We start from the raw sequence: 25,490 nt of genomic DNA, 5'->3' as shown, positions 1-25,490 counted from the left end.
GGAGTTTCCCCCAGGATTTTAGAGTAGCCAACTTCCGACAACAGAGTGATTGGGAGAAGAAGAGGGGAAGTGAGTTGGGGGCAATCAGAGGGGGAGACAAATCAGAGACAAACTTGTCTCAGAGACAAACTCTGAGAAACAAACTGAGGGTTTTAGAGGGTAGTGGGTTGGGGGTGGTGAGCCTGGTGGTGGCTATTAGGAGGGCATGTATTGCGTGGAGCACTGGGTGTGGTGCATAAATAATGAATACTGGAACACTGAAAAGAAGTAAAATGAAAAAAAAATCTCTAGTTCTTCTAAACTGTTCCTTAAAACAGCTTCCCTATTTGACAGACCCAGCTAAGATTTTGTTATTCAAATTTAAGTTGAAGAATGAACTTGGAAGAAATAAAACTTCATCAGAGCAATCTCAGAAGGTTACAAGTACAGTTCAGAATGGCTAAAATCAACAAGTCAGGAAACAACAGGTGTTGGAGAAGATGCAGAGAAAGGGGAATGCTCCTACACTGTTGATGGGAGTGCAAGCTGGTGCATCCACTCTGGAAAACAGTATGGAGGTTCCTCAAAAATTTGAAAATAGAACTACCCTATGACCCAGCAATCACACTACTGGGTATTTACCCTGAAGATACAAATGTAGTGATCCAAAGGGGCACGTGCACCCAAATGTTTATAACGGCAATGTCCACAACAGCCAAACTATGGAAAGAGCCTAGATGTCCATCAACAGATGAATGGATAAAAAAGATGTGATATATATACATATATATATATATATATGTATATACATATATATACATATATATATACATACATACATATATACATATATATATATATATACATATATATATATATATGTATATATATCACATCTTTGATGGCTGCACAATATTCCATTGCATATATATATACACACACACACACACACATCACATTTTTTGATGGCTGCACAATATTCCATACATGCAATGGAATATTGTGCAGCCATCAAAAATGTGATGTGTGTGTGTGTGTGTGTGTGTATATATATATATATATATACATACATATATATATACCACATCTTTTATATATATATACAATGGAATATTGTGCAGCCATCAAAAAATGAAATCTTGCCATTTGCAAAGATATGGATGGAACTAGAGGTTATTATGCTAAACAAAATAAGTCAATCAGAGAAAGACAATCATCATATGATCTCACTGATAATGTGGAATTTAAGAAACAAGATAGAGGATCATATGGAGAAGGGAGGGAAAAATGAAACAAGATGAAACCAGAGAGGGAAACAAACCATAAAAGACTCTTAATCTCAGGAAACAAACTGAGGGTTGCTGGAGGGGAGGGGGGAGAGAGGGTTGGGGTGGCTGGTTGATGGACCTTGAGGAGGGTATGTGCTATGGTGAGTGCTGTGAATTGTATAGGACTGAGGAATCACAGACCTGTACCCCTGAAACAAATAATACATTACATGTTAAGGAAAAAAGATTTTAAAAAAGAGAGACCGAAGTGGGACAGGGGGAGAGGGGTATGGCTGATGTGTGGCCATCTCTATGGGCGATGTAACTGGTCACACTGTACCAAGCCCAGTGTCCCATGGCCACTTTGTCACATTCACCTGCTAACTCTGCATGAGGCTTACTCTGCCACAGGTTGTCAGCTTGGGAATTTTGTGTTGCATCATATAATTAGAGGGTTGAGCTACAGTCCCTCACTGCCTAGGATGTGCCCCTGAAGTGTTCGAAAATGAGACTGACCAATGGAAGCAGTGTAGAGAGGGCGAGATAACAGCTGTGGCAAGCCTAAGAAACAGAAACCCTGATGATGAGAGCTTGATGCCTGCCTCTAAGGTATTGAGCTTTGTCATGCATTTTAAGGTTTTTGCCCTAATCAACTGTGCTATTTCAAGCAAGTCAAATAAGCTTTCTGCGCCTTACTCAGTTTCCAATCAATGCATTACAAGGTTTGCATGAAAGCAATTGTTTTCAAAAGAGCTCTGAGCAGCAGGCTTCAATTTTCCAAAGAAATCTCACTAGAAATTCTGGCAACTTGGGGAGCTAAACAGTCTTATTTACAGGTAGAGTCCAAATTTCCAAAACTCCAGAGACACCTCTGAGAATCCCTTAGAAATCCTAGTCTGAGGTGTGGGCCAGGGCCCCGGAGCTGCCATTTGAACAAACTTCTGAGGTGATTTTTATTCAGTTGCTTTGGGAATTATACTTTGGAAAACCCTGCCCTAAGAATCTCTGAAATATGCTTTGAAAACGACTGAAATAGGTGATCGGCAAGCTCTCTTCCCACTCTGACATCCTATACATATATTAGTACATAATAAAATTGGGCATGACATTTCTGCTAAAGATAGAAGAGGAAAGGGGATTAAATCACAGGTCAAAAATAGATAACACAGAGGCATGTTTTGCTCTGTCTACACAGTATTTTTAAGAATCAAATTGAGTTTCTATTTCTAAACTCTCAATTTATGAGTTCTTTTTAAAAAATCAGAAAATGTGGCAATCCCAAACCCTCATTCCCATGTGCCCTATGATGGCTGGCGCTAAATCACAGCTGTTCTCTGAAAACAGAACTAGAACCCCCGGTTCTCCACAGTCCCCCCTAATCTCCATTACGGCACATCTCATCCACTCCATCCATTTACATGATGTGTAGACATTTGAGTTCATATCCCCTGCAACCTTTAGTAGTAGCATTTGATTTAGATATATTAAAGGGCTGAGCTTGAAATTTCCTCACCCCTAGGAAGACTGGGAAATCTCTGTTCTTAAGAAATAGTCTAGGCTTCAAAAGCCTCAGATGGTTTTGTATTCTCCTTCCTGAAGGTAAGGACTTGAATCTGAATGGTTAGGAATCTGCCTTTTTTTAGGCTTATTTGTTTGCTAGTTGTGAACTTCATCATTCACTGCGCTGGACTCACCATTTCTTGTAGGTGTGCTGATGTGGGAAGTCTTCAGTGAAGGCAAAATCCCATATGAAAACCGAAGCAACTCAGAAGTGGTAGAAGACATCACTACTGGATTTCGCTTGTACAAGCCCCGGCTGGCCTCTGCGAATATCTACCAGATCATGAATCATTGCTGGAAAGAGGTCAGTAAAGGAAGTGATTTCCCCCTACATTGTAATCTACAACTATAGGGTCTGTCCCCTTCCCTAGAGAAAGAAACCTTCTTAGAGGATGAGGAAGCAGGTATACTGAAGTAGATTAGCAAGAAAGTGGCTTTGAGTGTCTACTAATGAAAGAGGTTGCCCATCCCTAAAAGAGCTGGCAGCGACCTTAAATATTATTTGATCTGTAATAGAATGTCACAAGCCATCAACACACTGTTAGAGAGGAAGAGAGGGTAAGACACCAATATAATATCATATAGAAGTTTCAGTGCCTTAAAATCCACTGTGTTTCTCCTATTTACAATTCCATCGTTGTCCCCCAAATCCTGACTGGAACATCACAAAACCATTAAGTGTACGTGAAGGTAGTGCTAGGGTTGAAGAGCAGAAGTTCACTTGCGCTGTTGAAAATATTAAAAAGTCTTAATTCAAATTCATTTTATGTGTTCAACAATTCGGAATGAGAAACAGATTATGCTGCACCCTCCCAGATGCCCCAGTTATCCCATGCTTGGGGGGCAGGCTATATCTTCAGCCACATCAGCAGAAGCCTTGATGTCCTTTGGTGAATTAGAAAATTTTGAAGTTCAACCACAACTGAAAGCTGCTGAATAGGGCGCCTGGGTGGCTCATTGGTTAAGCAACTGCCTTCAGCTTAGGTCATGATCTGGAGTCCCAGGATCCAGTCCCACACTGGGCTCCCAGCTCCACGGGGAGTCTGCTTCTCTCTCTGACCTTCTCCTGGCTTATGTTCTCTCTCACAGTCTCTCTCTCAAATAAATTTTTTTAAAATCTTTTTTAAAAAAAGAAAAAGAAAGTTGCTGAATAGAGAATGAACACAAATTCAGATTTTGAAGGGGAACAAGGTGGAATGGAAAAAGTATAGGTTACTTGGGCTTTGTCTCTGCTTTAGCATTTCTTAAGCATTAATTTCAGACAATTCTCTGAACCTCCTTTTTCTTACTGATAAAAAGAGAATGAAATAATGATTGCTCTATAAGCTCATAGAGCCCACGTACTCAGACACAAAGAAACAAACAATGAGGCCATAAAGAAGGGCACGAAACAAATCCAGTGCACTTCACAAGTCCACATACTATGATAATTAGGAAAGCTGAATTTACTTAGCACTTTTTCCTTTTTTAAACTCTTTTTTAATTTTTAAGTTAATAGGCTTTATTGTTTAGAAGTCTTAGATATACAGAAAGATGATCAAATAGTGCAGAGAGTTCCCATATACCCTCTTTCCCTATTAATAATATTTTACATTAGTGTGGTACATTTATTACAATTAATCAACCACTATGATACATTATTATTAACTAAAGACTGTGGTTTACATTAAGGTTCACTCTTTGTGATGTACAGTTCTGTGAGTTTTGACAAATACATAATATTGTGTATCTCCATTACAGTATCATATGAAATAGTTTCGTTGCCCCACTATCCACTGGCTTCACCTTTTTACAATTCCCTCCTCCTCCCAAAACCCTGACAACTATTGATCTTCTTTTTTTTTCTTAACATTTTATTTATTTATTTATTTGACAGGAAAAGGGAGAGATCACAAGTAGGCAGAGCAGCAGGCAGAGAGAGGGGAGAAGCAGGCTCCCTGCTGAGCAGAGAGCCCGATGTGGGGCTCAATCCCAGGACCCTGAGATCATGACCCGAGCCAAAGGCAGAGGCTTTAACCCACTGAGCCACCCAGGCACCCCACAACTATTGATCTTTACTTAGTGTTCAAGTTTTCCCTTTCTCAGAGTGTCATATCTTTAGAATCTTATGGTATGTAGCATTTTCAGATTGGCTTCTTTCATTTAGCACTATGCATTTAATTATGCATTTAAGATTCTTCCATGTCCTTTCATGGCTCCATAGCTCATTTCTTTTTATCACTGAATAATATTCCGTTGTATGGCTGTATCACAGTTTGGCCATCCCTTCACCTACTGAAGGACATCTTGATCACTTGCAGTTTATGGCAATTGTAAATAAAGCTCCTATAAATATCTGTGTGCAGGTTTTTGTATGAACATAAATTCTCAGCTCGACTAGGAGTGTGATTGCTGGATCATATGATAGCACTACATTAGCTTTGTAAGAAACCGCCAGACTCTCTTCTGAAGATAGCTGTACCATTTTGCATTCCCACCAGCAATGAGAATTCCTGTTGCTCCATATCCTCACGAGCATTTATTGTTATCAATTGTTTTGCATTTTAACCATTCTAATAGGTATATAGTGGTAGCTCATTGTTTTCATTTGCAGTTCCCTAATGACATATGATATGGAACATCTTTTCATATGTTTATTTTCCATTTGTATATCTTCTTTAATGAGGTGTCTGTTGAGATCTTTTGCCCATTTTTTGATTGGACTATTTGTTTTCTTGCTTTTGAGTTTGAAGAGGTCTTCGTATATTTTGGATATAAGTCCTTTATCAGATATGTGTTTTGAAAATATTTTCCCCCAGCCTGTGGTTTGTCTTTTCTTTCTCTTAGTGTCTTGTACAGAAGAGACATTTTTGATTTTACAAAGCTCAACATCAATTTTTTCTTTTATGAATCTTGCTTTTGGTGTTGTATCGAAAAACCTATTACTGAACCCACAGTACCCAGATTTCCTCCTATGTTATCTTCTAGAGTTTTCTAAGTTTTGCATTTTACATTAAGGTCTCTGATCTGTTTTGAATTAGTTTTTGTGAGGGGTATACAGGCTGTGTCCAGAGTCATTATACTGCATGTGAATGTCCAATGGTTCCAGCACTGTTGGTGAAAAGACTACCCTTTCTCCATTGAATGGAGCCTTTGCTCTGTTTTCAAAGATTAGTTGACTGTGAGTTTATTTCCGGGCTCTCAATTCTGTCCTAGAGATCTGTTTGTTAATTCTTTCACCAATACCACATTCTTCTCATTATTGTAGCTTTATAGTGAGTCTTGAAGTTGGGCAGTATCAGTCCTCCAACTTTGTTCTTCTTCCTCAGTATTGTGTTGGCTATTCTGAGTCTTTTCCCTTTCCATGTAAACTTCAGAGTCAGTTTGTCAATATCTACAAAATAACTTTCTGGGTTTCTGATTGTGATTATGTTGAATCTATAGATCAAGTTGAGAAGAAATGACATTTTAATAATATAAAGTCTTCCCATCCTTGAATATGAAATGTCTCCATTTATTTAGATCTCTGATTTCTTTCTTAAAAATTTTATATTTTTTCGGCGCCTGGGTGGCTCAGTGGGGTTAAAAAATTTTATATTTTTCCTCATATAGGTCCTATACATATTTTGTGAGATTTATACCTAAGGATTTTCTTTTTTGGTGTTATTTAGCACTTATTTTATGATGAATTTGTAAAACATGATTTTATGTAATTCTTACAACCATCTTATGAGATGGATACTACTATTATCCCCGTTTTACAGACAACAAAACTGAGGTTCAAATAAATTAAGTCGCCTGTTCAAAGTCACACCACTAATGAATGGAAAAGCTTAGTTAGATTCAAAATCAGTCCATCTGATTCCAGAATCCTTGCTGTTAACAACTGAGACACTATGGCCTTCAACAGTACATATTTAACAGTCAGCAGAGGGCTATTGAATTCTGGGTTGCTTTGGAATTAACTATGACACACAAGTACAAGGAACTCACAGAGTCCTTCTCTTCCCTCTCTAGAAACCAGAAGACCGGCCACCTTTCTGCAGACTCCTGAGTCAACTGGCTGAAATTGCAGAATCAGGACTTTAGCAGAGACTCAGTACCAGGCCCGGGGCTGCAGATCCTCACAGGGGGAAGCCATTCTCCCTTCACAGAGCATTAAAATCTGCCACCAGCCTAGCATTCCCCAGAGGCAACTGGCCTGTGGCGCCAGTCCCTGAGCCTCACCGCACAGGCAGCATCCTGACAGAGGCGGGAGGCCCAGGCCCCTGAACTGGGAGGGAGACCTGAGCAGCAGCCATGTCTCTCCCTTCCTTCCAGCCTCTTATCTCGTGTGGTCCTCAGACCTCAACCTGACAGCTTTCAGGCACCATTTCTTGCACTTCTAAGAGAAGAAGAGGGACATGGTAGGGCTGTGGATTATTATTTTTATTATTATTTCAAACATGGATCTGAAGGGTATGATCGAGGGTTTTTACTTGACCTGGCAACACAGAATCCCAGGATGGTGGGGCAAGAGAAATGAGGAGTGTGACTCTTTTTCAAGGAGACCTGGTGAGTTAATTAAGGTCAGAAAGTGCCAGCTCAGCTGCTGTAATCCTGTCAGCTGCAGCTTCCGGCCGTCCTACGGAACAACTGCTCCCATCTGAGGCCAGGTAGGCCGAGAAGCAGTTTTAGGAGGTTTTATTCATCGAACATACTGCCACTTCCCTCCTTGAAGGGACACGATGGACTGGGGTGAACAGTTCCAATCACATGGTTGGAGATGGCATCTGGGCAGAAAGAGCACTTCAGATGGTGGGGAACCGGTTGGTACAGAGATGGGCCTTTGGTTGTTACCACTCCAATGCCCACCTTTAGTACCAAGCCGGGCAGGGGACTGTGCCTCTCCCCTGCACAGAATGCTTCCACGGGCATCCTGGGAGAAGATGCTTGCTTCGCATCGCTGGCTCTAACTGAGGACTCCGCCATCAGTTTGTCTGGCTTCTGGGGTTAGTTCCCTCTCTGCACTCTTCCAACCCTCATCAGCAGAGGGCAGCAGGGGGTCGGGCGGTGGCCTCGCAGAGACCGGAAGCTTGTTTAGGCCCTAGAGATTTGCATCTTGAAGGTTGAGGCTTCAAGTCTCCTGAAAGTCTAGGAGAGGAAGGAGAGGTCTGTCCTCACTCAAACCATCTGGATGGAAAGTGAGTCAAGCACTGAGTGGGGTGCTTCCAAGAGGCAGAAGACAGCCCACTGTTGATGGAGCACTGAAATATGCCAAGTGAATATATACTGAGCTACAGTCCTTATCTGCACAATTTCATTCTGTCCTGCGTTCCCACCAACCCCATGAGAATGTATTCTTATGCCCATTTTACAGATGATGGAACCGAGGCTTTAAAAAGCCAAGAAAGCTTGCCAGAATGACAGAGTTAGGAGATTTAGAGCCCACATCTGTCTGCTACCAATGCCCTTTCTTTATTTCTGTTCAACACCGCCTTCTACTGAGGATGAAAGGGATTGCAGAGGAGTTAAATAAACTGGGGGGCCAAGACAGAGAAAGCCAATAAAGAAGTCAGCCACCAAGTGCTGTTTCTCCCACAGAGGCCACTATGGTTGGCCGTGTAGCCCTCCAACGTGGAATAGGATCTTCTTGTTCTCATCTGTCTTCTCACCTTTGTTAGAGTTAATGACTTTGGAGTCACACAGTTAATTAACCCTTTGACTCACCCAACCCTCCAGAGTCTTGTTGCACGAAGCCATTTATGGTGAGCTTCAAAGCAGTTTTGAAAGGTCCGCCTGCAGGTATATAAATGCTTCCTTTAATTATCATTTCGACTTCAATCCAGCTGCAGTGCTCTTCCACACTTTGTGGGGAAGGGTATTCCCTGATGTAAGAGAGATTTCATTTTCCTACAGCGTTCCGATAAAACTTTCAGAGAGATTATTAGATGGTGTTGCAAAGAGCTCTTTCTAAACCGTGTGATATTTTGACCAGCTGGAGATTCAGATGCATAACTTGTAACTATAATTATTGTGAAACTGGTTGCCTCCAGATAAAACTCTATCATTCAGAAGATGATCTTACTCAACATATCCAAAATCATCCCTGTTTACTTTCTGGCATTTTTGTACATTCTCTTGTGGAACCCTTAATTAGAGATAATTTCCGGAACATCCAGCCTGAAGGAAAACATCAAAATTGACTGATTTCTGTGGTCTGGTTCCAGAAATTGCCCCTTGCACAGTGTTACCGTGTTTGAGCTCAGATTCACTGGGGCCTTAAGTGAATGTGTTAAATCCCCAGTGTCCTGTCTTGCAAAATGGGCTTCCTGCCTGATTTTTTGCTACCCCTCTCACCTTTTGAAAAACTGTACCATGCATTCAAAGGGAATTCCCTTATCTAAGGTTTTGGTTCTAGGTGCATTTTTTAGATTTTTCATTTTGTACCTCTTGAGGCTATTTATATTTGGATGTATTTGAATATTTATTAGTGTACAGTGATTGCTAGGATTCACAATGAAAAATGTTACAAATATCTCTAACCATTTATAAATCGCACATAGTTAAAGGTTGGTTCTAGCAAATAAAGCTGTATGTTTTAATAAATACAATATATATGGCCTGGGTTCCATATTTACCCAAATGTCAAACAACCAAAAATTTTCCTTAAATAAAAATGATTACATGGCTTCATGTTCCACAAAAAAAAATGGACTATATCTCATTCAACATTTGTTCAACAAGTAAACACCAAATGCTTCCTGTATTCCTATGATATACTCTGCTGAGAGCTATGGAAACAAAGATGAAAAAGCAGTCTTTACTTTTTAGAAACCACAGGTAACTCATTAAAAAAAAAAAGCAGACATATAAATGAGTAAAATTATAATCCATCATTTAGGGAAAGAACAGAAATAAGTCAAAGGGGAGAAGAGCTCAGAAGGAGTGATGGAATCTCTCAGGGGAAGGGGGACATCAGGAAAAACTTTCTAGAACCTTGCTATACTCAAAGTGTGGTCCCTGGACCATCAAAAGCAATATGACCAGCTTATGAGAAATCTGAATTCTCTGACTCTACCCTGAAATTCACTGAATGGGAATCTGCGTTTTCACAAGATCCACAGGTGACCATAAGCACATTAAAGTTTGAGAAGTACCATCATAGAAGATATAATGTCCGACTCAGTTTTGAAGATGAATTATGGGTTTTTTTTAGGATGTAAGTGGGCAGAAATAAGAGAAATACTTTCCAGGTAGGGCTAGAGGAAATTGAACGTGTGCAGAAGCCATTATCAGCTTATCTCGCTGGAGGGTAAGTTATGGGGGTGGGCACGAGGTGTTGGCGAAGGTAAGGATGATGGAAGGAGTTAGGCAAATTAAAACAGAAGTTATAAATCTAGATAAAGACCATATTTTGAAAGACAAGAAATGTGGGAACTCTACCGATAGATGGGAAAGAGGTCATGGAGCAAGGAGAGAAGGTCAAGTCTGTGTTTAAAAGTGCATTCAGGCAGCAGCACAGTCAGTGGATTTGAGAGAGCAGCGCTGATGGAAAAGAAGCCAATGTGAAGATGATTTTTTGCCTTGTTCCGAGTACCGGATTTTGGTTCATACTCATTCACTGTCATCTGCTATGTGGGTGACATGTGGAAATTGTAATTTGGAGCTCTTCAGTCACAGCGGGGCAGTGAAGAGTACCTGTACGCACCTCTTAAAATCCTAGTGAAATAAAGGCCGACTTGTATTTTCGGTCCGCTGAGCTCTCCCTGTAACTTTTGGTTTACCAAATGCCCACATCCACAGCAGGAGCTGGTTCGTGCACCAGAGGACCGTTCAGCACGAGGGAAAATGCCTGTGGCTTTTACACAGTCCTTGGTGGGATTCCCCTTTGGGCTTGCCTCACACCGGGAAATGACCTGGTTATGAAACTCCTGAAGCTTGTATGAGCAGCTCTGCTTCTCAGAGCATTTATCTTGCAGACGCAACTTTCTCTGGAATCTCCCAATACACACATCCACCACTCTGAGGAGAGATGGGCCATAATCCATTTAGCAAGATGGGCCATGTGTATTTGTGTATTTCTGTGTGTGTTTGATTGTGTGTGTGTGTGTGTGTCTTCAATGACTTTGAGACTTGCAAGTCATGACGTGTAGTTGACTTGTGGGATCACAGAGTCACAGAATAACTGTTAGAAGGAGTTTTAGATATCATTTCTTTACTTCATAAATAATAGTTACTGATTCACCTGACATTGCCTGGTACTGTCAGGTGTATAAGGTGAATAGGATATCTTATCAGTTAGACACCAAACACTTCAGACTCAAATTAAGGTACATCAGGGAGGACTTATTTATGAAAGGGAAAGGATTATTTAAAAGAGTGTGGGTCAGGTTTAGGAGAACCACAGAAAGTAGTACGGAGGAAAATAAGCCAAGGAGCAGTTGCCACCTGGAGGCCTGAAGAGACAGGAGGAGGAAGTGCTCATTTGAATGTGCAAGTAGTCCCCTGGAGGAAGTTGCCTTGAGAGGAAAAGACCTTTAGTTAGGAAGGCAATGTCTGTCACAAAGAGGAGCCCAGGGGAATAAATACACTGACTCTTTCATCAACTGATCTGTACATAATCTTATACATTCCTCTCTTACCCCATCAACTGCTGGGACTTCTTGTTGGTTATCTAGTACCAACACCAGCCTTCCCATAAGAAGTCCTCATGCTACTAAAAGAAAGTCCAACACATAAACAAATACAGTTGATGCTCATTATTTACAGCTTCTATACGTGCAGATTGCCTGCTTGCTGACATTTATTTTTAACTCCCAAATCAGTCCTTTCATAGTCATCCATGGCATGCCCATGCCGGGGCCATGAAAACCGTGAGCTGCCCTGCACGCACCTCCCCCGCTGAGGCAGAGCAAGGAGGTACTCTGCCTTCTCATTTTAGCTCTCGTTCTGTAAACAAGTATCCTTTTTGAGGTCTATTTAGTGCCATGTTTTGCACTTGGGTACTTTTTGTTGGTCATTTTGCTGTTTAAAATGGTCCTTAAGCACAGAGCTGAAGTGCCGTGTAGTGTTCCTAAGAGCAAGAAGGCTGTGACTCATTCAGGCATGAGTTATAATGCTGTTAACTGTGAGTTTAATGTTAAAGAACCCACAGGTATATTAAATAAAGTGATGTTGTTTTTTAACACAAGTGTGGATAAAACAAGATTATGTATAGATCAGTTGATGAAAATGTGACCAGAGGCTCACAGGAACCTATCCCTACACTTCCCCTAGGAACAGTGGTTCAGTATTCACTCATTCAGTGTCCATGACAACTTTATAAAACATACGTACCAAATAATGAGAATCACCTGTGATTGCAAAGGGCTGTTGTAGGTTATGGGATGGAGCAGTGGTCACAATATGAGAGCATAGAGGGTGAAAACACCTAAGGGATCAAGGAGGGCTTCCCAGAGGAAGTAATGTTTGAGCTGTACTGAAGGGTAAACAGAAGCTCCCAAGGAATAAAGAGTCTAGAAGGACATTTCAGGGAGAGAAACTGGAATAAAACAAAACAAACAAACAAAAAATACATCTTATTCCACCTTCTTCCCTTGCATTATTTTTCAGTTAGGACCGGAAACCTTGAGGACAAAGGCAATAGGTGCTAGCTAACATGGTCACAGGACAATCAGTTGAAGGAGCAGAGTGCACTGTGACTCCTCACCATCCAGGTCCACCTATACCCACACCCATCGACATCCATCTGTAGCTGTGAAGGAGTTTCTGGTCCCTTTCCAGCTTCTCAGAATGATTTTGGGTACAAGTGCCTATAAGGAGAGATAAACTATACAAACATTTCATTTGCTTTTCTCTTTGGTATGTCATCAACCCATCTAAGATGATGTTTGCTCTCTCAGCGCCTTTGGGATGAAAGCGGGAGTGCATGGGTCTCACCTTACAGAAAAGAAAGTGATAGAGAACATGCCAGAGGTTGTAGAGCTATTTAAAAAGGTGACATTAGAACTCAGATCTCCTTCCAAGTCCTGCATTCTTCCTAGAGGTCACAGCAAGATTCCAACCATGTTAGTAATGATAATAATAAAAGTTCCCATTTTTGAGCACTTATGATGACTCTGCTTAGCATGTTACATTTATTAATTTATTTAATCTTCTAAGAACCCAAGGGGTAAGTACAATTATGATCATTTGAATTTTACAGATGAGAATGGGGCTTGGTAAATTAGGGAAACACTTCATGGTCCCACAATTAATGAGTGACAGAATGGGGGCTTGAAGCCAGACCTGTCTGTCCCCAAATTCCATGCTCCCATCCCTTCTGTGGGGCTGATTAGGGGGTCAACTGTGCTAGCCTCTGACAGTACAGCAGCACGTGGCCATGTGCCTCAGTTACATTGCTGCGTTCCAAATTCTGTTTAGAATATGCTCTACTCTCCTTAACAGTTCTTATCTACAATTACTGTGTATACAATTTGTTTAAATGAAGATGAAAGGTTCTTCACTGTGAAGTTACGTGCAAAAGATCTGACCTTCAAGGGAGACCAGGTCCGTAGAAGTTGTGAGAAATGAGCAAAGTGAAAGAAAGAGAGCATGAAGGGAGGACATGCATTTCCAAATGGCCCACTTTGGAGCTGCAGTCTTTCAGCAGCACACCAGCTGTCAATAATTCATTTATAAAATAATGGGGCTAGTTCTTAGGATTTCAAGAGGACGAAATGAGCCAATCCATATATAGTACTTAGCACAGAGGCTGGCCCCCAAAAGACATTTAATAAATGTCAGTTAAAACATATGCTTTAGGGGCACCTGGGTGGCTCAGTGGGTGAAAGCCTCTGCCTTCAGCTCAGGTCATGATCCCAGGGTCCTGGGATCAAGCCCTGCATAGGGCTCTCTGCTCAGCAGGGAGCCTGCTTCCCCTCTTCTCTCTCTGCCTGCCTCTCTGCTTGCTTGTGATCTCTGTCAAATAAATAAATAAAATCTTTAAAAAATATATGCTTTAACAAATCATTCAGATTCAAAGAAGGAAATAGGCAACCCAGTTTCCTATGGAAAGACCTGGGTCTGGGTCCAGTCGGTGTTAGGCAACCCTTCCTCTTTCTGGGCCCCAGTTCTTTCATCTGTAAAATGAAGCAATTTTGAGCAAGTGCTCAGGTTTTATCTAATGGACAAGGTAAATTGCATAACTGACCCTCAAGTTTCTCTTTTCCTGCTAACAACATGCACCAAGTGTGTGAGCCTACTGCATGGAGCAAACCCATTGCACTTAGAAACTTCTTTTATATTATTCACAGTTTCTCGCCATCTCACACCCTTTTCCTTCTTTCTTTTAAAAAATTTATCATTGAGTGGCACTTGGGTGGCTCAGTTGGTTGAGCTTCCAACTCTTGATTTCAGTTCAGGTTATGATTTCAGGGTTGTGAGATCAAGCCCTGAGTTTAGCTTTGAGCTCAGCCTGCTTGGGATTCTCTCTCCTTCTGCCCCTCCCCCCGCTTGCACTTATGTGCTCATTCTCACTCTCTGCCTCAAATAAATAAATAAATAAATAAAATCTTTTAAAAAATTTATTTGTGATTCTAGGGGCACCTGGGAGGCTCAGTCAGTTAAGTGCCCAACTCTTGATTTCAGCTCAGGTCTTGATCTCAGGGCCGTCGTGAGTTCAAGCCTGCATGGCACCCCACACTGGGCATGGAGCCTACTTAAAAATATATATATATAGATTCTAAAACATTTTAGCCATTATTGTTAATATTAGTATTTATGTTTTATCTCTCCAGAACCAATTCGTATACCTTTTTCAGATACTCCACTATCGGTTCCTATGAAGCAGGGTCTGTGAATTTTAAGCAGAGACCTAGATGTCCTAAGTGACCTGAGACTCTTCTGAAAACAAGGCAATGTTGCCACACATGGAACCACAGTGCGTGGGCCACAGCTTAGCAAGTGGCAAAGCAATTTTTGCCTGATAGCTTCAATCCTCTCATTGCTGATGGTGCAGCCGGGGGTTGGACATGAAACATATCTGGAGGCAGTAGACAGATGGCTACACATTTCACTGGCAACATGTAAGCCAAGATTTTACTTTTGATTATTCATTCAACTCATATTTACTGAACTCCTATTAAGTACTAATCTCTAAGGAAATGTCGAGAAGCAAGAAAGACTTGTCCCTTTTCTCTTTGATTTTATGCTCTAATGATGGTATGTAGGAAATTATGTCAGCAATCACCACATAGCACACCAAGGGGGGATGACAGAGGAAGTCGAGGGGGCTCTGGGTACATGAATGACTAACCTTAGCCTAACGCAGACAAGGAGGGCGCTTGAAGGAACAGACAGGTAGGTGGATCCCAGAAGGATGAATAGAAGTTAGGTAGCAAACTGGGGGCAAGTGCACAAGTGGGAGGGAAAGGAGGATAGACCATTCTAAGCAAAAGCCCAGCTTACACAAAGGCCTAACACAGCAGATTTGGGAACCTAAAAGATTGCTTTTAGCTAAAAGCAAAGAGCTTGCTCACAACAGAAGAGACTGGAGAGGTAGATGCTAGATCATGAAGAAAGACTCCTGTGCGCCATTAGTTAAGGAGTTTGGGCTCCATACTGAGAGCAATGGGGAGCTAGTGAAGTCCTTTAAGCAGGGCAGGAGCACGTCTTTCATTTTAACTTATGTGATTTTCTACATGCAGAAGGATTTTGGAATATATCCAGCTTACTTCACTGTATAGAGGAGGAAACAGGTGAAGTGACTTGCCTAGGGTCACTTCGTTGCAAAACTGGGACCAAAAGGCAAGCCTCTGGATTTCCAACACAGTTGTTTGAACAAACCATATTGCTCCCCTTATAAGCAAATGAAAATCAGGGGTCAGGAATTATTTTTGCCTAAGATCTCAATAAATATATATGTAATAGTCTCTTTGTTCTTGTTCAACTTGTTCAACTTGTTCTTGAAAGGTGAAAAGACAGGAGAGGAACAACAGGAAGAAATATGTTTTCCAGAAATCTACAATATCCCAAATAGTTTCCCCTTTAGAATGAAAATCCAATTTCTCTTGTTATATATTTGTAATCACTGACACTCAAAATCCTAAGAATCACAGTGGAAAATGAAAATTTTAAAAAGAAATGGAGGAATGAAAAGGAAGGAAGGAAGGAGGGAAGGAGAAGGAAAGGAAGGAAGGAAAAGAAAGAAAGAAACCAGTTCAGTTTTTAAAGCCATCCTCCACAAACACCTCCACAGCTTTCTCACAGGGACAGAAATGTGTGTATATGCATATATAGATAGTCATCCTTTCTGAAATAGCAATTTAAATTAGAATGAGTGATGTAACATCAAACCATAAAGGATCATGAATTCTGAGTGTCTGGGAAATGGTATGAGATCAGTGAGGGCAAAGACTCCACAAGTCCTTTGCTAGAGGCTCGTAATACGGCCCCTCTATAAATAGCCCCTAACAGGAACAGCTAAGTGATTAAGTATAAATTTGTGGGCCCTACACAAACATTTCAGAAAGCTTCCCTTGTAACAGGGCTTTATCTTTTACACCTACACACACATTAAAATGTCTCAAATGCTTTCCAGTGTCTACCTGTGAGGTAGGAAGGACAATTATTATTCCTCACTTTCTAGTTATGGAGGCTTCTCAGGAGAAAGACTGTTGAAGTGACTTGAGCAGGGGGTCTGGAGGTTGGATCCGAAGGTCCGCCAGGCTGCAGCTCAGGGAGAACCGTTTCTTTGGCCAGCTCTGAATGGCAGATAAGCCTTAAAGAGAAAGGTGCCTGCCTGTCCTTTCAGGTTCCTCCTATCACCATGTGTGTTCCTTTTTGTCCATCAGGCAATTCTTCCTGAATGAAGTTGAGGCAGGTCCCTGCTTAAGAGATGGCAGCTTCAGGGATTTGACTCCAAGGAACTGAGAAGGTATTCCTGAGCAGAGGTGCAGCACGGGGGACCAGACTCAATTAGTGGGAGTCCCCTCTCCCCAAACCTCAGCTTTATTTTCCATCATTTCATCCTGTTTCTTTCCTTGGCAGAACTTCTTCCAGCTGTAACTGCCCATTACCAGGTTAATTTACGCCCTGCCTCTCCTGGTAGATGACAAGCTCCAAAAGGGCAGTACACCAGTGCATACTCAGCTTCTGGCACGGGGCTCGGAACAAAATAGCTGCTCAATAAATATTAGGTAGATAAATGAGCACTTGGAAATAACGTGAGACCGATGAGACCCGAACCGAGCCCAGAGCTTCCGCCCTCCCACTGCCGCAGGTGTGGCTCCCAGGCATGAGAGACCTGGGGGCAGGTCCTCTCTCCCTTCCCCATCCCGAGGGCCGCGCAGCTGGCTGTCCCGGGGCAGCAGCCGGGGTGCAGGTCGGGGATGCGCCGGCCGTGCGCCCCTCGCCGCAGCCATTTCCTGCTCTTTGTGTGACAGCGGTGGCGGCGGAGGGGCCGGCACGGCGCGTGGGGGAGGAGCCGCGGCGGGCAGGGGGCGGGGCCGAGGGCGGGGCCGAGCGCCGCGGCCGGCCGAGCCGAGCCCAGCGGGGCAGAGCATCCTGCGCCCCGGCGCGGGGCCCCGCCGTAGCCTTGGGCTGCTCCCCTGGACCTGCCGCAGACCCAGGTAAGCGGCGCTCCCAGGCCTTGGGGCCGGTATGGGGACCGGGATGCTGCGGGGGACGTCGATGCGGCCGTGAGGATGCGCAAGGGGCCGGCGCCCCTTCTCCCAGCCCGAGGGGGGCGCTCGGCGCGGCGCTCAGGCTAGCGCGGCCTCCCTGCCCCCCCCACCCCAAGCCCCTGGAGACTGGACTCCAGGCCCTGCGAGGCCCCCTTCGCCCTCCCGTCCACCCTGGGCCCCGCGGCGCGGACCCCCTGCGAGGAGGCGCGGACACTCAACGCAGCTCGGGCGGAGCTCGGGCGCGGCGGCCGCAGTGGCAGCGGCAGCGGCAGCGGCAGCAGCAGCAGCAGGTGCGCGGCCTGGGCCAGAGCCGCGGGCCGGAGAGGAAGCGGCGCTAATCCCGAGCACGGGAGACACCTGCAGCGGCCGCGAGCCCGGTGGTTTGACATCCCCGAGCCCAGGTATTGCAGAGCGCCGCCGCCGCCTCTGCCGCCGCGGCCACCATCACCTGCTCCAGGGCCAGCGAGAGCCGCGTGGGCCCGCCTGGCAGACGCCTGGGGCACACGGCACCCTGCAGTGAACGAGAGATGGGTGGGGTGAAGGTCGGAGCGCCAGTGGTTCGGGGGTGGGGGATTTAATGAGGGAGGAGGCAAGTCTGACCCGCTTTGAAGCCTCCTGGCCTACACTAGCATCACTCCCCCAGCCGGCTGGCTGTGGTCGGGGGAGGACAGGGGGAAGGGGATGAGTGGGCTGACTCCTGGGGAAAAGGATGGATTTTCTTGAGCTCTGGAGAACCGGAAAGATTGCCTACCTGTCTGTTGTAGGTTCTGCTTTTCAGGACAGTCCTCCCCCTCGATGGGTGGGTAAAAGGAAGAGAAGGGGGTGCTCTCTGCTTGGGGGTGGGGGTGGGGACAGGAAGCATGGTCCGACAGGAGTATGGCTCTCTGTGCTGAGGAGAACATGGAGGAAAGAACACTGGCACTGCCCTGGCCCTCCCCATCTCAGGGAATCTGACTTTGACCTCTGCTTCCCTGTATCTCCAGCTCAGCAGAAACACCTAGGGCTGATGGGCCATCTGCTCCCCTTCCAGCCAGGACAAGAAGATGGCAAGGATCTTTTCCTGCTAGGTCCCAGGTGCCTGTGCCTTCCTGGCATGGATGAGGAGACTGGGGCTGTCCTGCAGACATGAGGGACAAATTAGGGGAGTGCTCATTCTCATACTCCACTTTTCTACCTTCTACCTATGTCTCCCTTAGGGCATTGTGTCTTACCTTACTTACTTTTGGGCACAGGCCCTGTTGGGAGCCATGCTGCTAACCCCAGAGATTACAGATGTTAGAGTGCAAAATTCTAGGTCCCTATCCCTGAGCAAGATTGCAAAAGCCATGAAGGCTGTTTCAGCACCATAAGACCTTCTCTGTGATGCTCCCTGAGGCCTCCCACCTCCATCTCCATGTTCTGTGCTTTCCCCATTCTCCTGTGTCAAAAATTATTTTCAAAAAAGGAGCCAGTGAACATGTTTATCTTTTAAGAGCTAAATACAGAAGAATTTGCCATTCGATGCAGAGCAGGTCCTTTAGAAGTCATTTAACTGGAAAGGAAACAGAGGCCAGGAGGCATTTGAATGGAAAACAAAGCTTTAAGTCAACATATTTGATGTCTCTAGCGGTGGAATTTCAGGCAGTGGGCTGCTAGTGGGAACGGGGAACTGGGTAGCAATTTGGGGAACAGCTCACTGAAATGACAGTATCTAGCAGCAGTCAGCTCTCTTTGCTGCTGGGGCAGAAGTACTGTAGGAGCGTGTGTATGTGTCACTGGCCAGGGGTTACTGTCACTGGAAGGTATGTGTGGAGCACCCAGTATCCACTTGGGGGGGAGGGGGAAACATTCCTATAGAGAGTTACTCACTGGCACCGGCTGCCATCTGCCTGGGCAGTTACAAGGCCACAAGAAGAGTGTGTTGTTGCTTACAAAGCTGGTGCTTCTGCCTAGTTCTCAACACTGAGCCTCTGGCTGGGGGCATTAGCTCTCTGCTCACTAAGCTTCTTTATTATATTTCCTGGCCAGTTCTGACCAGTTCTGGAGGCACCCAAGCCTGCTTTGTTCCGTCCCTGCTGAAAGTAGAAAAGGAAATACTTGCTTTAGGCATGAGGGCAAGACTGGGGTATATGACCCAGTGGGGTTGGAGAGTTTTTCTCAAATCAAATCGGAGGCTGGCCCAGAAAAGGTAGACATGAATTTAGAATCTGGAAAAGCGCCCCAGGAGAACACTCCACGTCCCCTCTGATAAATGGTGCCCTCTGGGGAGTCCGTGGGCCTCCACTGCCGTCACTGACCAGCAAGCTGAATGAGGTGATGAATAAGCAACAAGCTAATTAGCTTTGGAAACAGCACTCCTGGAAAACAGGACAGGCTCTGGTCGCTACATTTGAGGATTGACCTCTCACTCAGAGAGGTTCCTTTTGGCTGCTATTGGCCCCAGAGATCCAGCAAGAACTTCACAAAATGGCCTTTTGTAGCCTCCGTGTGGCCACCATAACAATGAGTCTATTTCTTTACTAGCAAGTATTAATTATTCACTTGTACTTGACGAAACCAGACATTGGTCACTTCACTGGAGCCTTTGTAACTGGCCTTCGGTCTTGTCGTTCTGAGCAGCACACCCATGCCTAGGGTCTAGAGGATAGACCTGTTTTGGTAGTGAAGCATGCTGGGCAGTGACTGGGAGGCCAGCAGGGGTGGGGAAGGAGCTGGTCCTTCACTGGGTGCTCGTTTTAAGTGAGGGACACATGAATGTGTTGAGTAGAGTGTCTAGCACATAGTGAAGTGCTATTCTATTTATGTATTTATTGGTTATTTTGAAGATTTTCTTTTATTTGAGATATGGAGAGTGAGAGAGAGAAAGACAGAGCACGAGCAGGGGGTAGAGGCAGAGGGAGAGGGACAAGCAGACTCCCCACTAAGCAGGGAGCCTGATGTGGGACTTCATCCCAGGACCCTGGGATCATGACCTGAGCCGAAGGCAGATGCTTAGCCAACTGAGCCACCCAGGTGCCCATGTATTTATTATTTTAATGTATTAATTACATAATCCTTAAGAATATGGTTCGTGTGTGTAGTCAATCCATAGCTCTTCCCAACCCCTCTACCTCCAGGGTCTTCCTGGATTTTGCTTTTCCCATGGGGAGTTGGCTCTGTGGCCAAGAAACCTAGCCCCAGCAGGGTTACCTGCAAAAGGTAGCCATGAGAGTGATAGGATGTGCTATCAGTAAGGCCTTCAGGTAGGAAGCGCTCTTGAGCAGCTCACTGACGGTGGATACAACTTGAGTAGGCAGAAAGAAGGGGAGGGAGTACACTGAGCCCAAGCCCAGAGGTAGTTCTCACATTTCAACACACAAAGAGAGGTCAGGAAGGAACTTTCCTTCTGTGTGCATTTAGCATTTTGCAATCAGCCAAAAATGTTAAGGGCACGCTTCACTTCCAGGCAGACGGAGTAGCGCCGTGGCCTTCAGACACAGGAGTTATCCTTGACTTGCTGTGTGCCTTTAAATCCTGCACTGCCTCTCTCTGACTTTCTGAACTGGCCACAGGAAAGCAGCTTGCCCAGCCTGTTACCTACCTGTTGCCACAGGAGCCTGCAGATGAGATAATGTCTATAAATCCCAGTCTTAGAAGAAGAGGCCATGGAAACAGAAGAGAAAGAGGTTTCTGAATGTGTGGCTCTTTGGGAGGACTGCCCTTTATTCCTAGAGGAACAAGTTATTAATTATATATTGTGTGTCAACTTAAGAAGACAAATCTGTGGTCTCTCTGTAACAGCGAGCCAAGGGGACACTGAAAGGCACTGTGTGATTCACAGATTCTGTCACGGCCCCTGGACGGCCTTGTCTGTACAAAGACATTTCAGATTTCAGTCAGTGGGTGTGGGGCGCCTCCCAGGATGCAGAATTTGGATATTGGCTTCCTAGCCATGGCCATTATGCCAAGAGCTGTGTGTGGTGTGCCTCAAAGGATGACCATTCAAGCCATACTTCTTGGGCCCTGGCAGTAGAGGAGGAAACCAGTTGGGTGCAAGATCCTTGAAAGAGATTGTTCGGAGAGGCAGGGCTAGGGTTCAGGCAGAATTCCTTGCAGGGACCCTTCTGGCTGAGAGGCATTTGGCTAGACTTACAGCAACTCAGAAATAGTGCAAGTAGAGAGGAAAGTAAATGTGACCTTCTGGAGAGATACCAGAGAAGGACCCAGTGATGACTTCATCAATAGGCCTTTTGATTGTGTGTTTGCATCATCATGAGGTCATCTTAGAGCTGTGGTTCTCAGACTTTAATGTCTTCGTGGGATAGAAGGATGTTTAGTATGTCCATGTTGTATGGTTTCTGTCTTCTAAATAAGGGAGGAGATGATGTCCTCTGCAGAAAGTAAAGGTGGCAGACTGGTTAGGAAAGTTCAGGAGACTTCCGGAGGTTTGGAACAGCTGCCTCTGTGGGTGGAATAAGAAATCAGCTGGAGGATGAATGAGAGGATTGTCTAACTTTCTGAGACCAGAGAATCTGCAGGGCTGACCCTCACAGAAGATACTCAGTAACCCAGTGTTAAGTGAAGGGATACCTGAGAAAGATAGCCAATTTGTGTTTTTAAATTGTGACGCCTTAAGACTGATTTTGGCAAGGTATGAAGGGTGGGAAAAGAATTCAGGACTAGGGGTTGGCCATCAACCTTCAAGTATGTTGTGCCATCACATGGGAAAGAGAAATAAAGACCTGAGTCTTATGGGTTAGGGTGAGATCGGTATGACAGATGTTCTAAAGAAGTCCCCTCAGAATCTTCTAGCAATAAGGCTGACTTAGATGTGATGTCGTAGAGGACTATAATTTTTTTTTTTTTTTAAAGAATTTATTTACGTCTTTGACAGAGAGAGATCACAAGTAGGCAGAGAGGCAGGTAGAGAGAGAGGAGGAAGCAGGCTCCCTGCCAAGCAGAGATCCCGATACGGGGCTCGATCCCAGAACCCTGAGATCATGACCTGAGCTGAAGGCAGAGGCTTAACCCACTGAGCCACCCAGGTGCCCCGAGGACTATAATGTTTTAAGTTAACAAATTTTTTTTTTTTTATCAGAAGACACGAATTTGGGCCACTTGCCAATGTAGTCAACAAGTTGTTCCTGTAGTGCTTATTAAGTAACTGATGTGTAGAATGTGCCTGATCTGTACTAGGGCTATGGGTGAAACTAAAAAAAAAAAAAAAAAAAAAAAAAAAAAATGACTATTCCTGTTTTTAGTGATCCAAAGAATTAGTGAACACATAAAGCAATTTATAATGCAGTAGGAAGTTGTGAACGCTGAGACTGAGCACTTTAAGAATCCAGAGAAATGGAAGTTTGGTGGAGTTTGGCTGTTCAGAACTTCATGGAGGAGGCCTGTCTTGAATTGGGCCTTGACAGTGGATTCCAAAAGGGGAAAGGACAGTCTACTGGAGAGTGGAGAGAGTTGGAGCAAAGGCAAGAATGCTCATGGGCAGGTTCATGGCCTCTCATACATCTTGGCCAGAGTGGGTGTCCATGTTAGAGAACTGTGGTCTTTGCACGGAGCGTCCATCTGCTGTCAATGTCATTTTTTTTTTTTTCGAGTTGGAGGTGGACAGTATTGATGTGCTCAACACACCACAGCCACAGCCAGCCCCTCCCCACTCCACGCCCACTCAGGGAAAGAGATATACATGCAAGCAGGGGTAACATGGGAGCACTTGGAGCTCCCCCAAACACATAGTAAAAAGTAACTTGTTTGCAGACCTCATGTTTAAACCATCACTGGTAAAAGTTGCCCATAAGAACCTTGACAATGGACATTTTTTGACATCACAGTAGAGAACCACTGCCTGGCCAACCTCCCTGTTTCACCGACAGGGAAATGACCTTTTTAGAGTGAGTGAAGATGTGATTCCAGGCCTAAGTCAGTCTTCAGTTGGAGCCATAGTCGAGCTGCAGCCTTGTGAAACTTGAGGCCTGCACGCTCTGCTCTTGTGGCTGAACTTGCCGTCTCGTTCTTTGTTTCCAGGGCAGACGCAGGGTGACTGGCTTCCCTTCCTTAGTTTGAGCAGGTGCTGCTGAGACACAGCTCCTCTCCCCAGACAGAAGTCACGTTGGTACCCCTCACAGGGTGGCTTGTCCCAGGAGGCCCCACTGGGAGCAGATCGGCAAGCTGGCAAGCTGCTCTCAGAGACATGACCCGCCCTCCCCGCCCCCGCCTCCCACCCTGCCAGAGGATGGGATCTGCCCTGCCCTGTTGGGTTATCAACGGAAAGGCCCCCTCAACCCTCAACCCTGACAACACAGGAAGCAGCTGGGTAAAACGGCCGGCAGGAGGTGGGGTGGCAATGTCTCTAACCCAGCCAGGGTCTTTCTCTTTGCTGTAAACAACCAGGAGGGTAGGCCTCCTCCAGAGGCCCAGGGCGTGGACTTCTCTGCTCTGTCCTCCTGCCCCTTGTGTGGAGAGAAGCTGCTGGGGATGGGGTCTCTGTCCCAGAAGACCTGCAGTGAGGAAGTCCAGGAGTGAAGGCTACCCAAAGGCAGTGCTGGCGACTGGCCAGATGGCATCAGAGATGCTAGGAAGGAGGCCTTGGGTTGTTGTCTTTTAAAGTAAATTTAGAAATTTCGATCAAAGCAATACATGCTTTCAAAAGATCAAATAGTGGGGTTCCTGGGTGGCTCAGTCGTTAAGCAGCTGCCTTCAGCTCAGGTCATGATCCCAGGGTCCTGGGATGGAGCCCCACATGGGGCTCCCTGCTCAGCAGGAAGCCTGCTTCTCCCTCTCTCACTCCCTCTGCTGTGTTCCCTCTCTCACTGTCTCTATTTCTGTCAAATCAATAAATAAAATCTTTAAAAAACAAAAACAAAGGCTCAAATAGTATTGAAAAACACGTAATGAAAATAGCCATCCAGTGCCCACCTCCCCAGAGAGGCTGTCACTTCTAACTCACTGTTTCTCCCAGCTCGTGCTTCCAGATCTCTTAGGAATATGCTTACGCTGCCATTTCTTGATTTATCTGCTCTATGCATTGTCTGTTTACTTCCTGCTGTGATAGATGAAGACTTTGCTTTCTTATACCATCCGCCTCCCTCCCCTGTCCCCATCTCCCAATATAGGGAGAGCTCTGGCTTTTTTTTTTTTTTTTTTTAAGATTTTATTTATTTATTTGACAGAGATCACAAGTAGGCAGAAAGGCAGGGGGCTTGCGGGGAGATAGGCTCCCTGCTGAGCAGAGAGCCTGATGTCGGACTGGATCCCAGGACCCTGAGATCATGACCTGAGCTGGAGGCAGAGGCTTAACCCACTGAGCCACCCAGGCACCACTGCGAGAACTCTGTTTTAACCTAAATCATGTTTGAAGCATCTACATTATTAAGACGTGTAAATGATGATCACAAAAGAGATAGGTAATGTCCTTTGATTTATCTCCTTTCCTACATGGCTTTTTTTGTTTTATTGCAGAATTAGAATTTTCTCCCTTCCCCTTCCTTCCTTCCTTCCTTCCTTCCTTCCTATTTAATATCACTTTTTTTTTTTTTTTAAACAGCTCTGTCCTATCTGTTAGTGTATCAGATCCTCCTACCTTCCAGGGAAGTTAGTGTGTTAACCCCAGCTCCGCCCCTAACTAGCTAAGTGACCTTGCACTGGTCTGTCTTATCTCTCAGTCTCATTGTCCACCCGCCCACTCCCAGCAGAAAGAGAGCCCAACGAAGGAGGAGGACTACAACCTGGTCTTTTTCTCATTCTAAACCTCAAAGCCCATTCCCCCATCTCAGAGGCTGTTGCTGTCTGAACAGTCTCTTTCCCAGGGTGCGGCAGCCCCCACCCACTCAACAGATGGCAGTGCAACCAACCTGGGGGGATTGGGGTGCTGGTTTGGGCCCTGCCCCACGGTGGTCCAGCTTGTCCTGCAGTCTAGGGGCTGCCCCATGGGGTCCTGTGGATGGGTGTGTCTGTTGCTCTCTGGTTCTGTCCCACTTCCTCTGGTGATTTTTATTCAACGGAATCTGTGCTTGTCAGGGGCAGCATCGTGGTTCCCAAACTCGCCAAGCTCCTATTCCAGCTCCCTCTCTTTGTACTACTCCTGCGTATG

General features: G+C 44.9%; 2 protein-coding genes across 5 annotated transcripts in view; both read left to right on the top strand.

Annotated features, from left to right (window-relative positions):
- ITK (IL2 inducible T cell kinase) overlaps positions 1–9,456 on the top strand; it is a 66,883-nt gene extending 57,427 nt beyond the window's left edge. Inside the window, exons 16-17 of the mRNA XM_046001197.1 lie at positions 2,954–3,111; positions 6,804–9,456. Coding sequence (XP_045857153.1) covers positions 2,954–3,111; positions 6,804–6,875 — 230 coding nt within the window. The 3' untranslated portion in view covers positions 6,876–9,456. The remainder of the gene's footprint in view (positions 1–2,953; positions 3,112–6,803) is intronic.
- Positions 9,457–17,254: 7,798 nt separating this feature from the next.
- Positions 17,255–25,490, top strand: part of CYFIP2 (cytoplasmic FMR1 interacting protein 2) — a 125,505-nt gene continuing 117,269 nt past the window's right edge. For 2 of the 4 annotated variants that reach the window (XM_045999391.1, XM_045999388.1), the window contains exon 1: positions 17,255–17,377. The gene's annotated coding sequence lies outside the window, so the exon portion shown is untranslated. Of the gene's footprint in view, positions 17,378–17,603; positions 17,833–25,490 lie in introns of those variants that run through there. The other 2 variants (XM_045999390.1, XM_045999389.1) reach the window with 2 other exon arrangements.

This window comes from Meles meles, chromosome 3, assembly GCF_922984935.1.
Source record: "Meles meles chromosome 3, mMelMel3.1 paternal haplotype, whole genome shotgun sequence".
Taxonomy (NCBI): Eukaryota; Metazoa; Chordata; class Mammalia; order Carnivora; family Mustelidae; genus Meles; species Meles meles.
The sequence above is the reverse complement of the archived record's forward strand: the minus strand, read 5'-3'. Positions and strand labels throughout refer to the sequence as shown.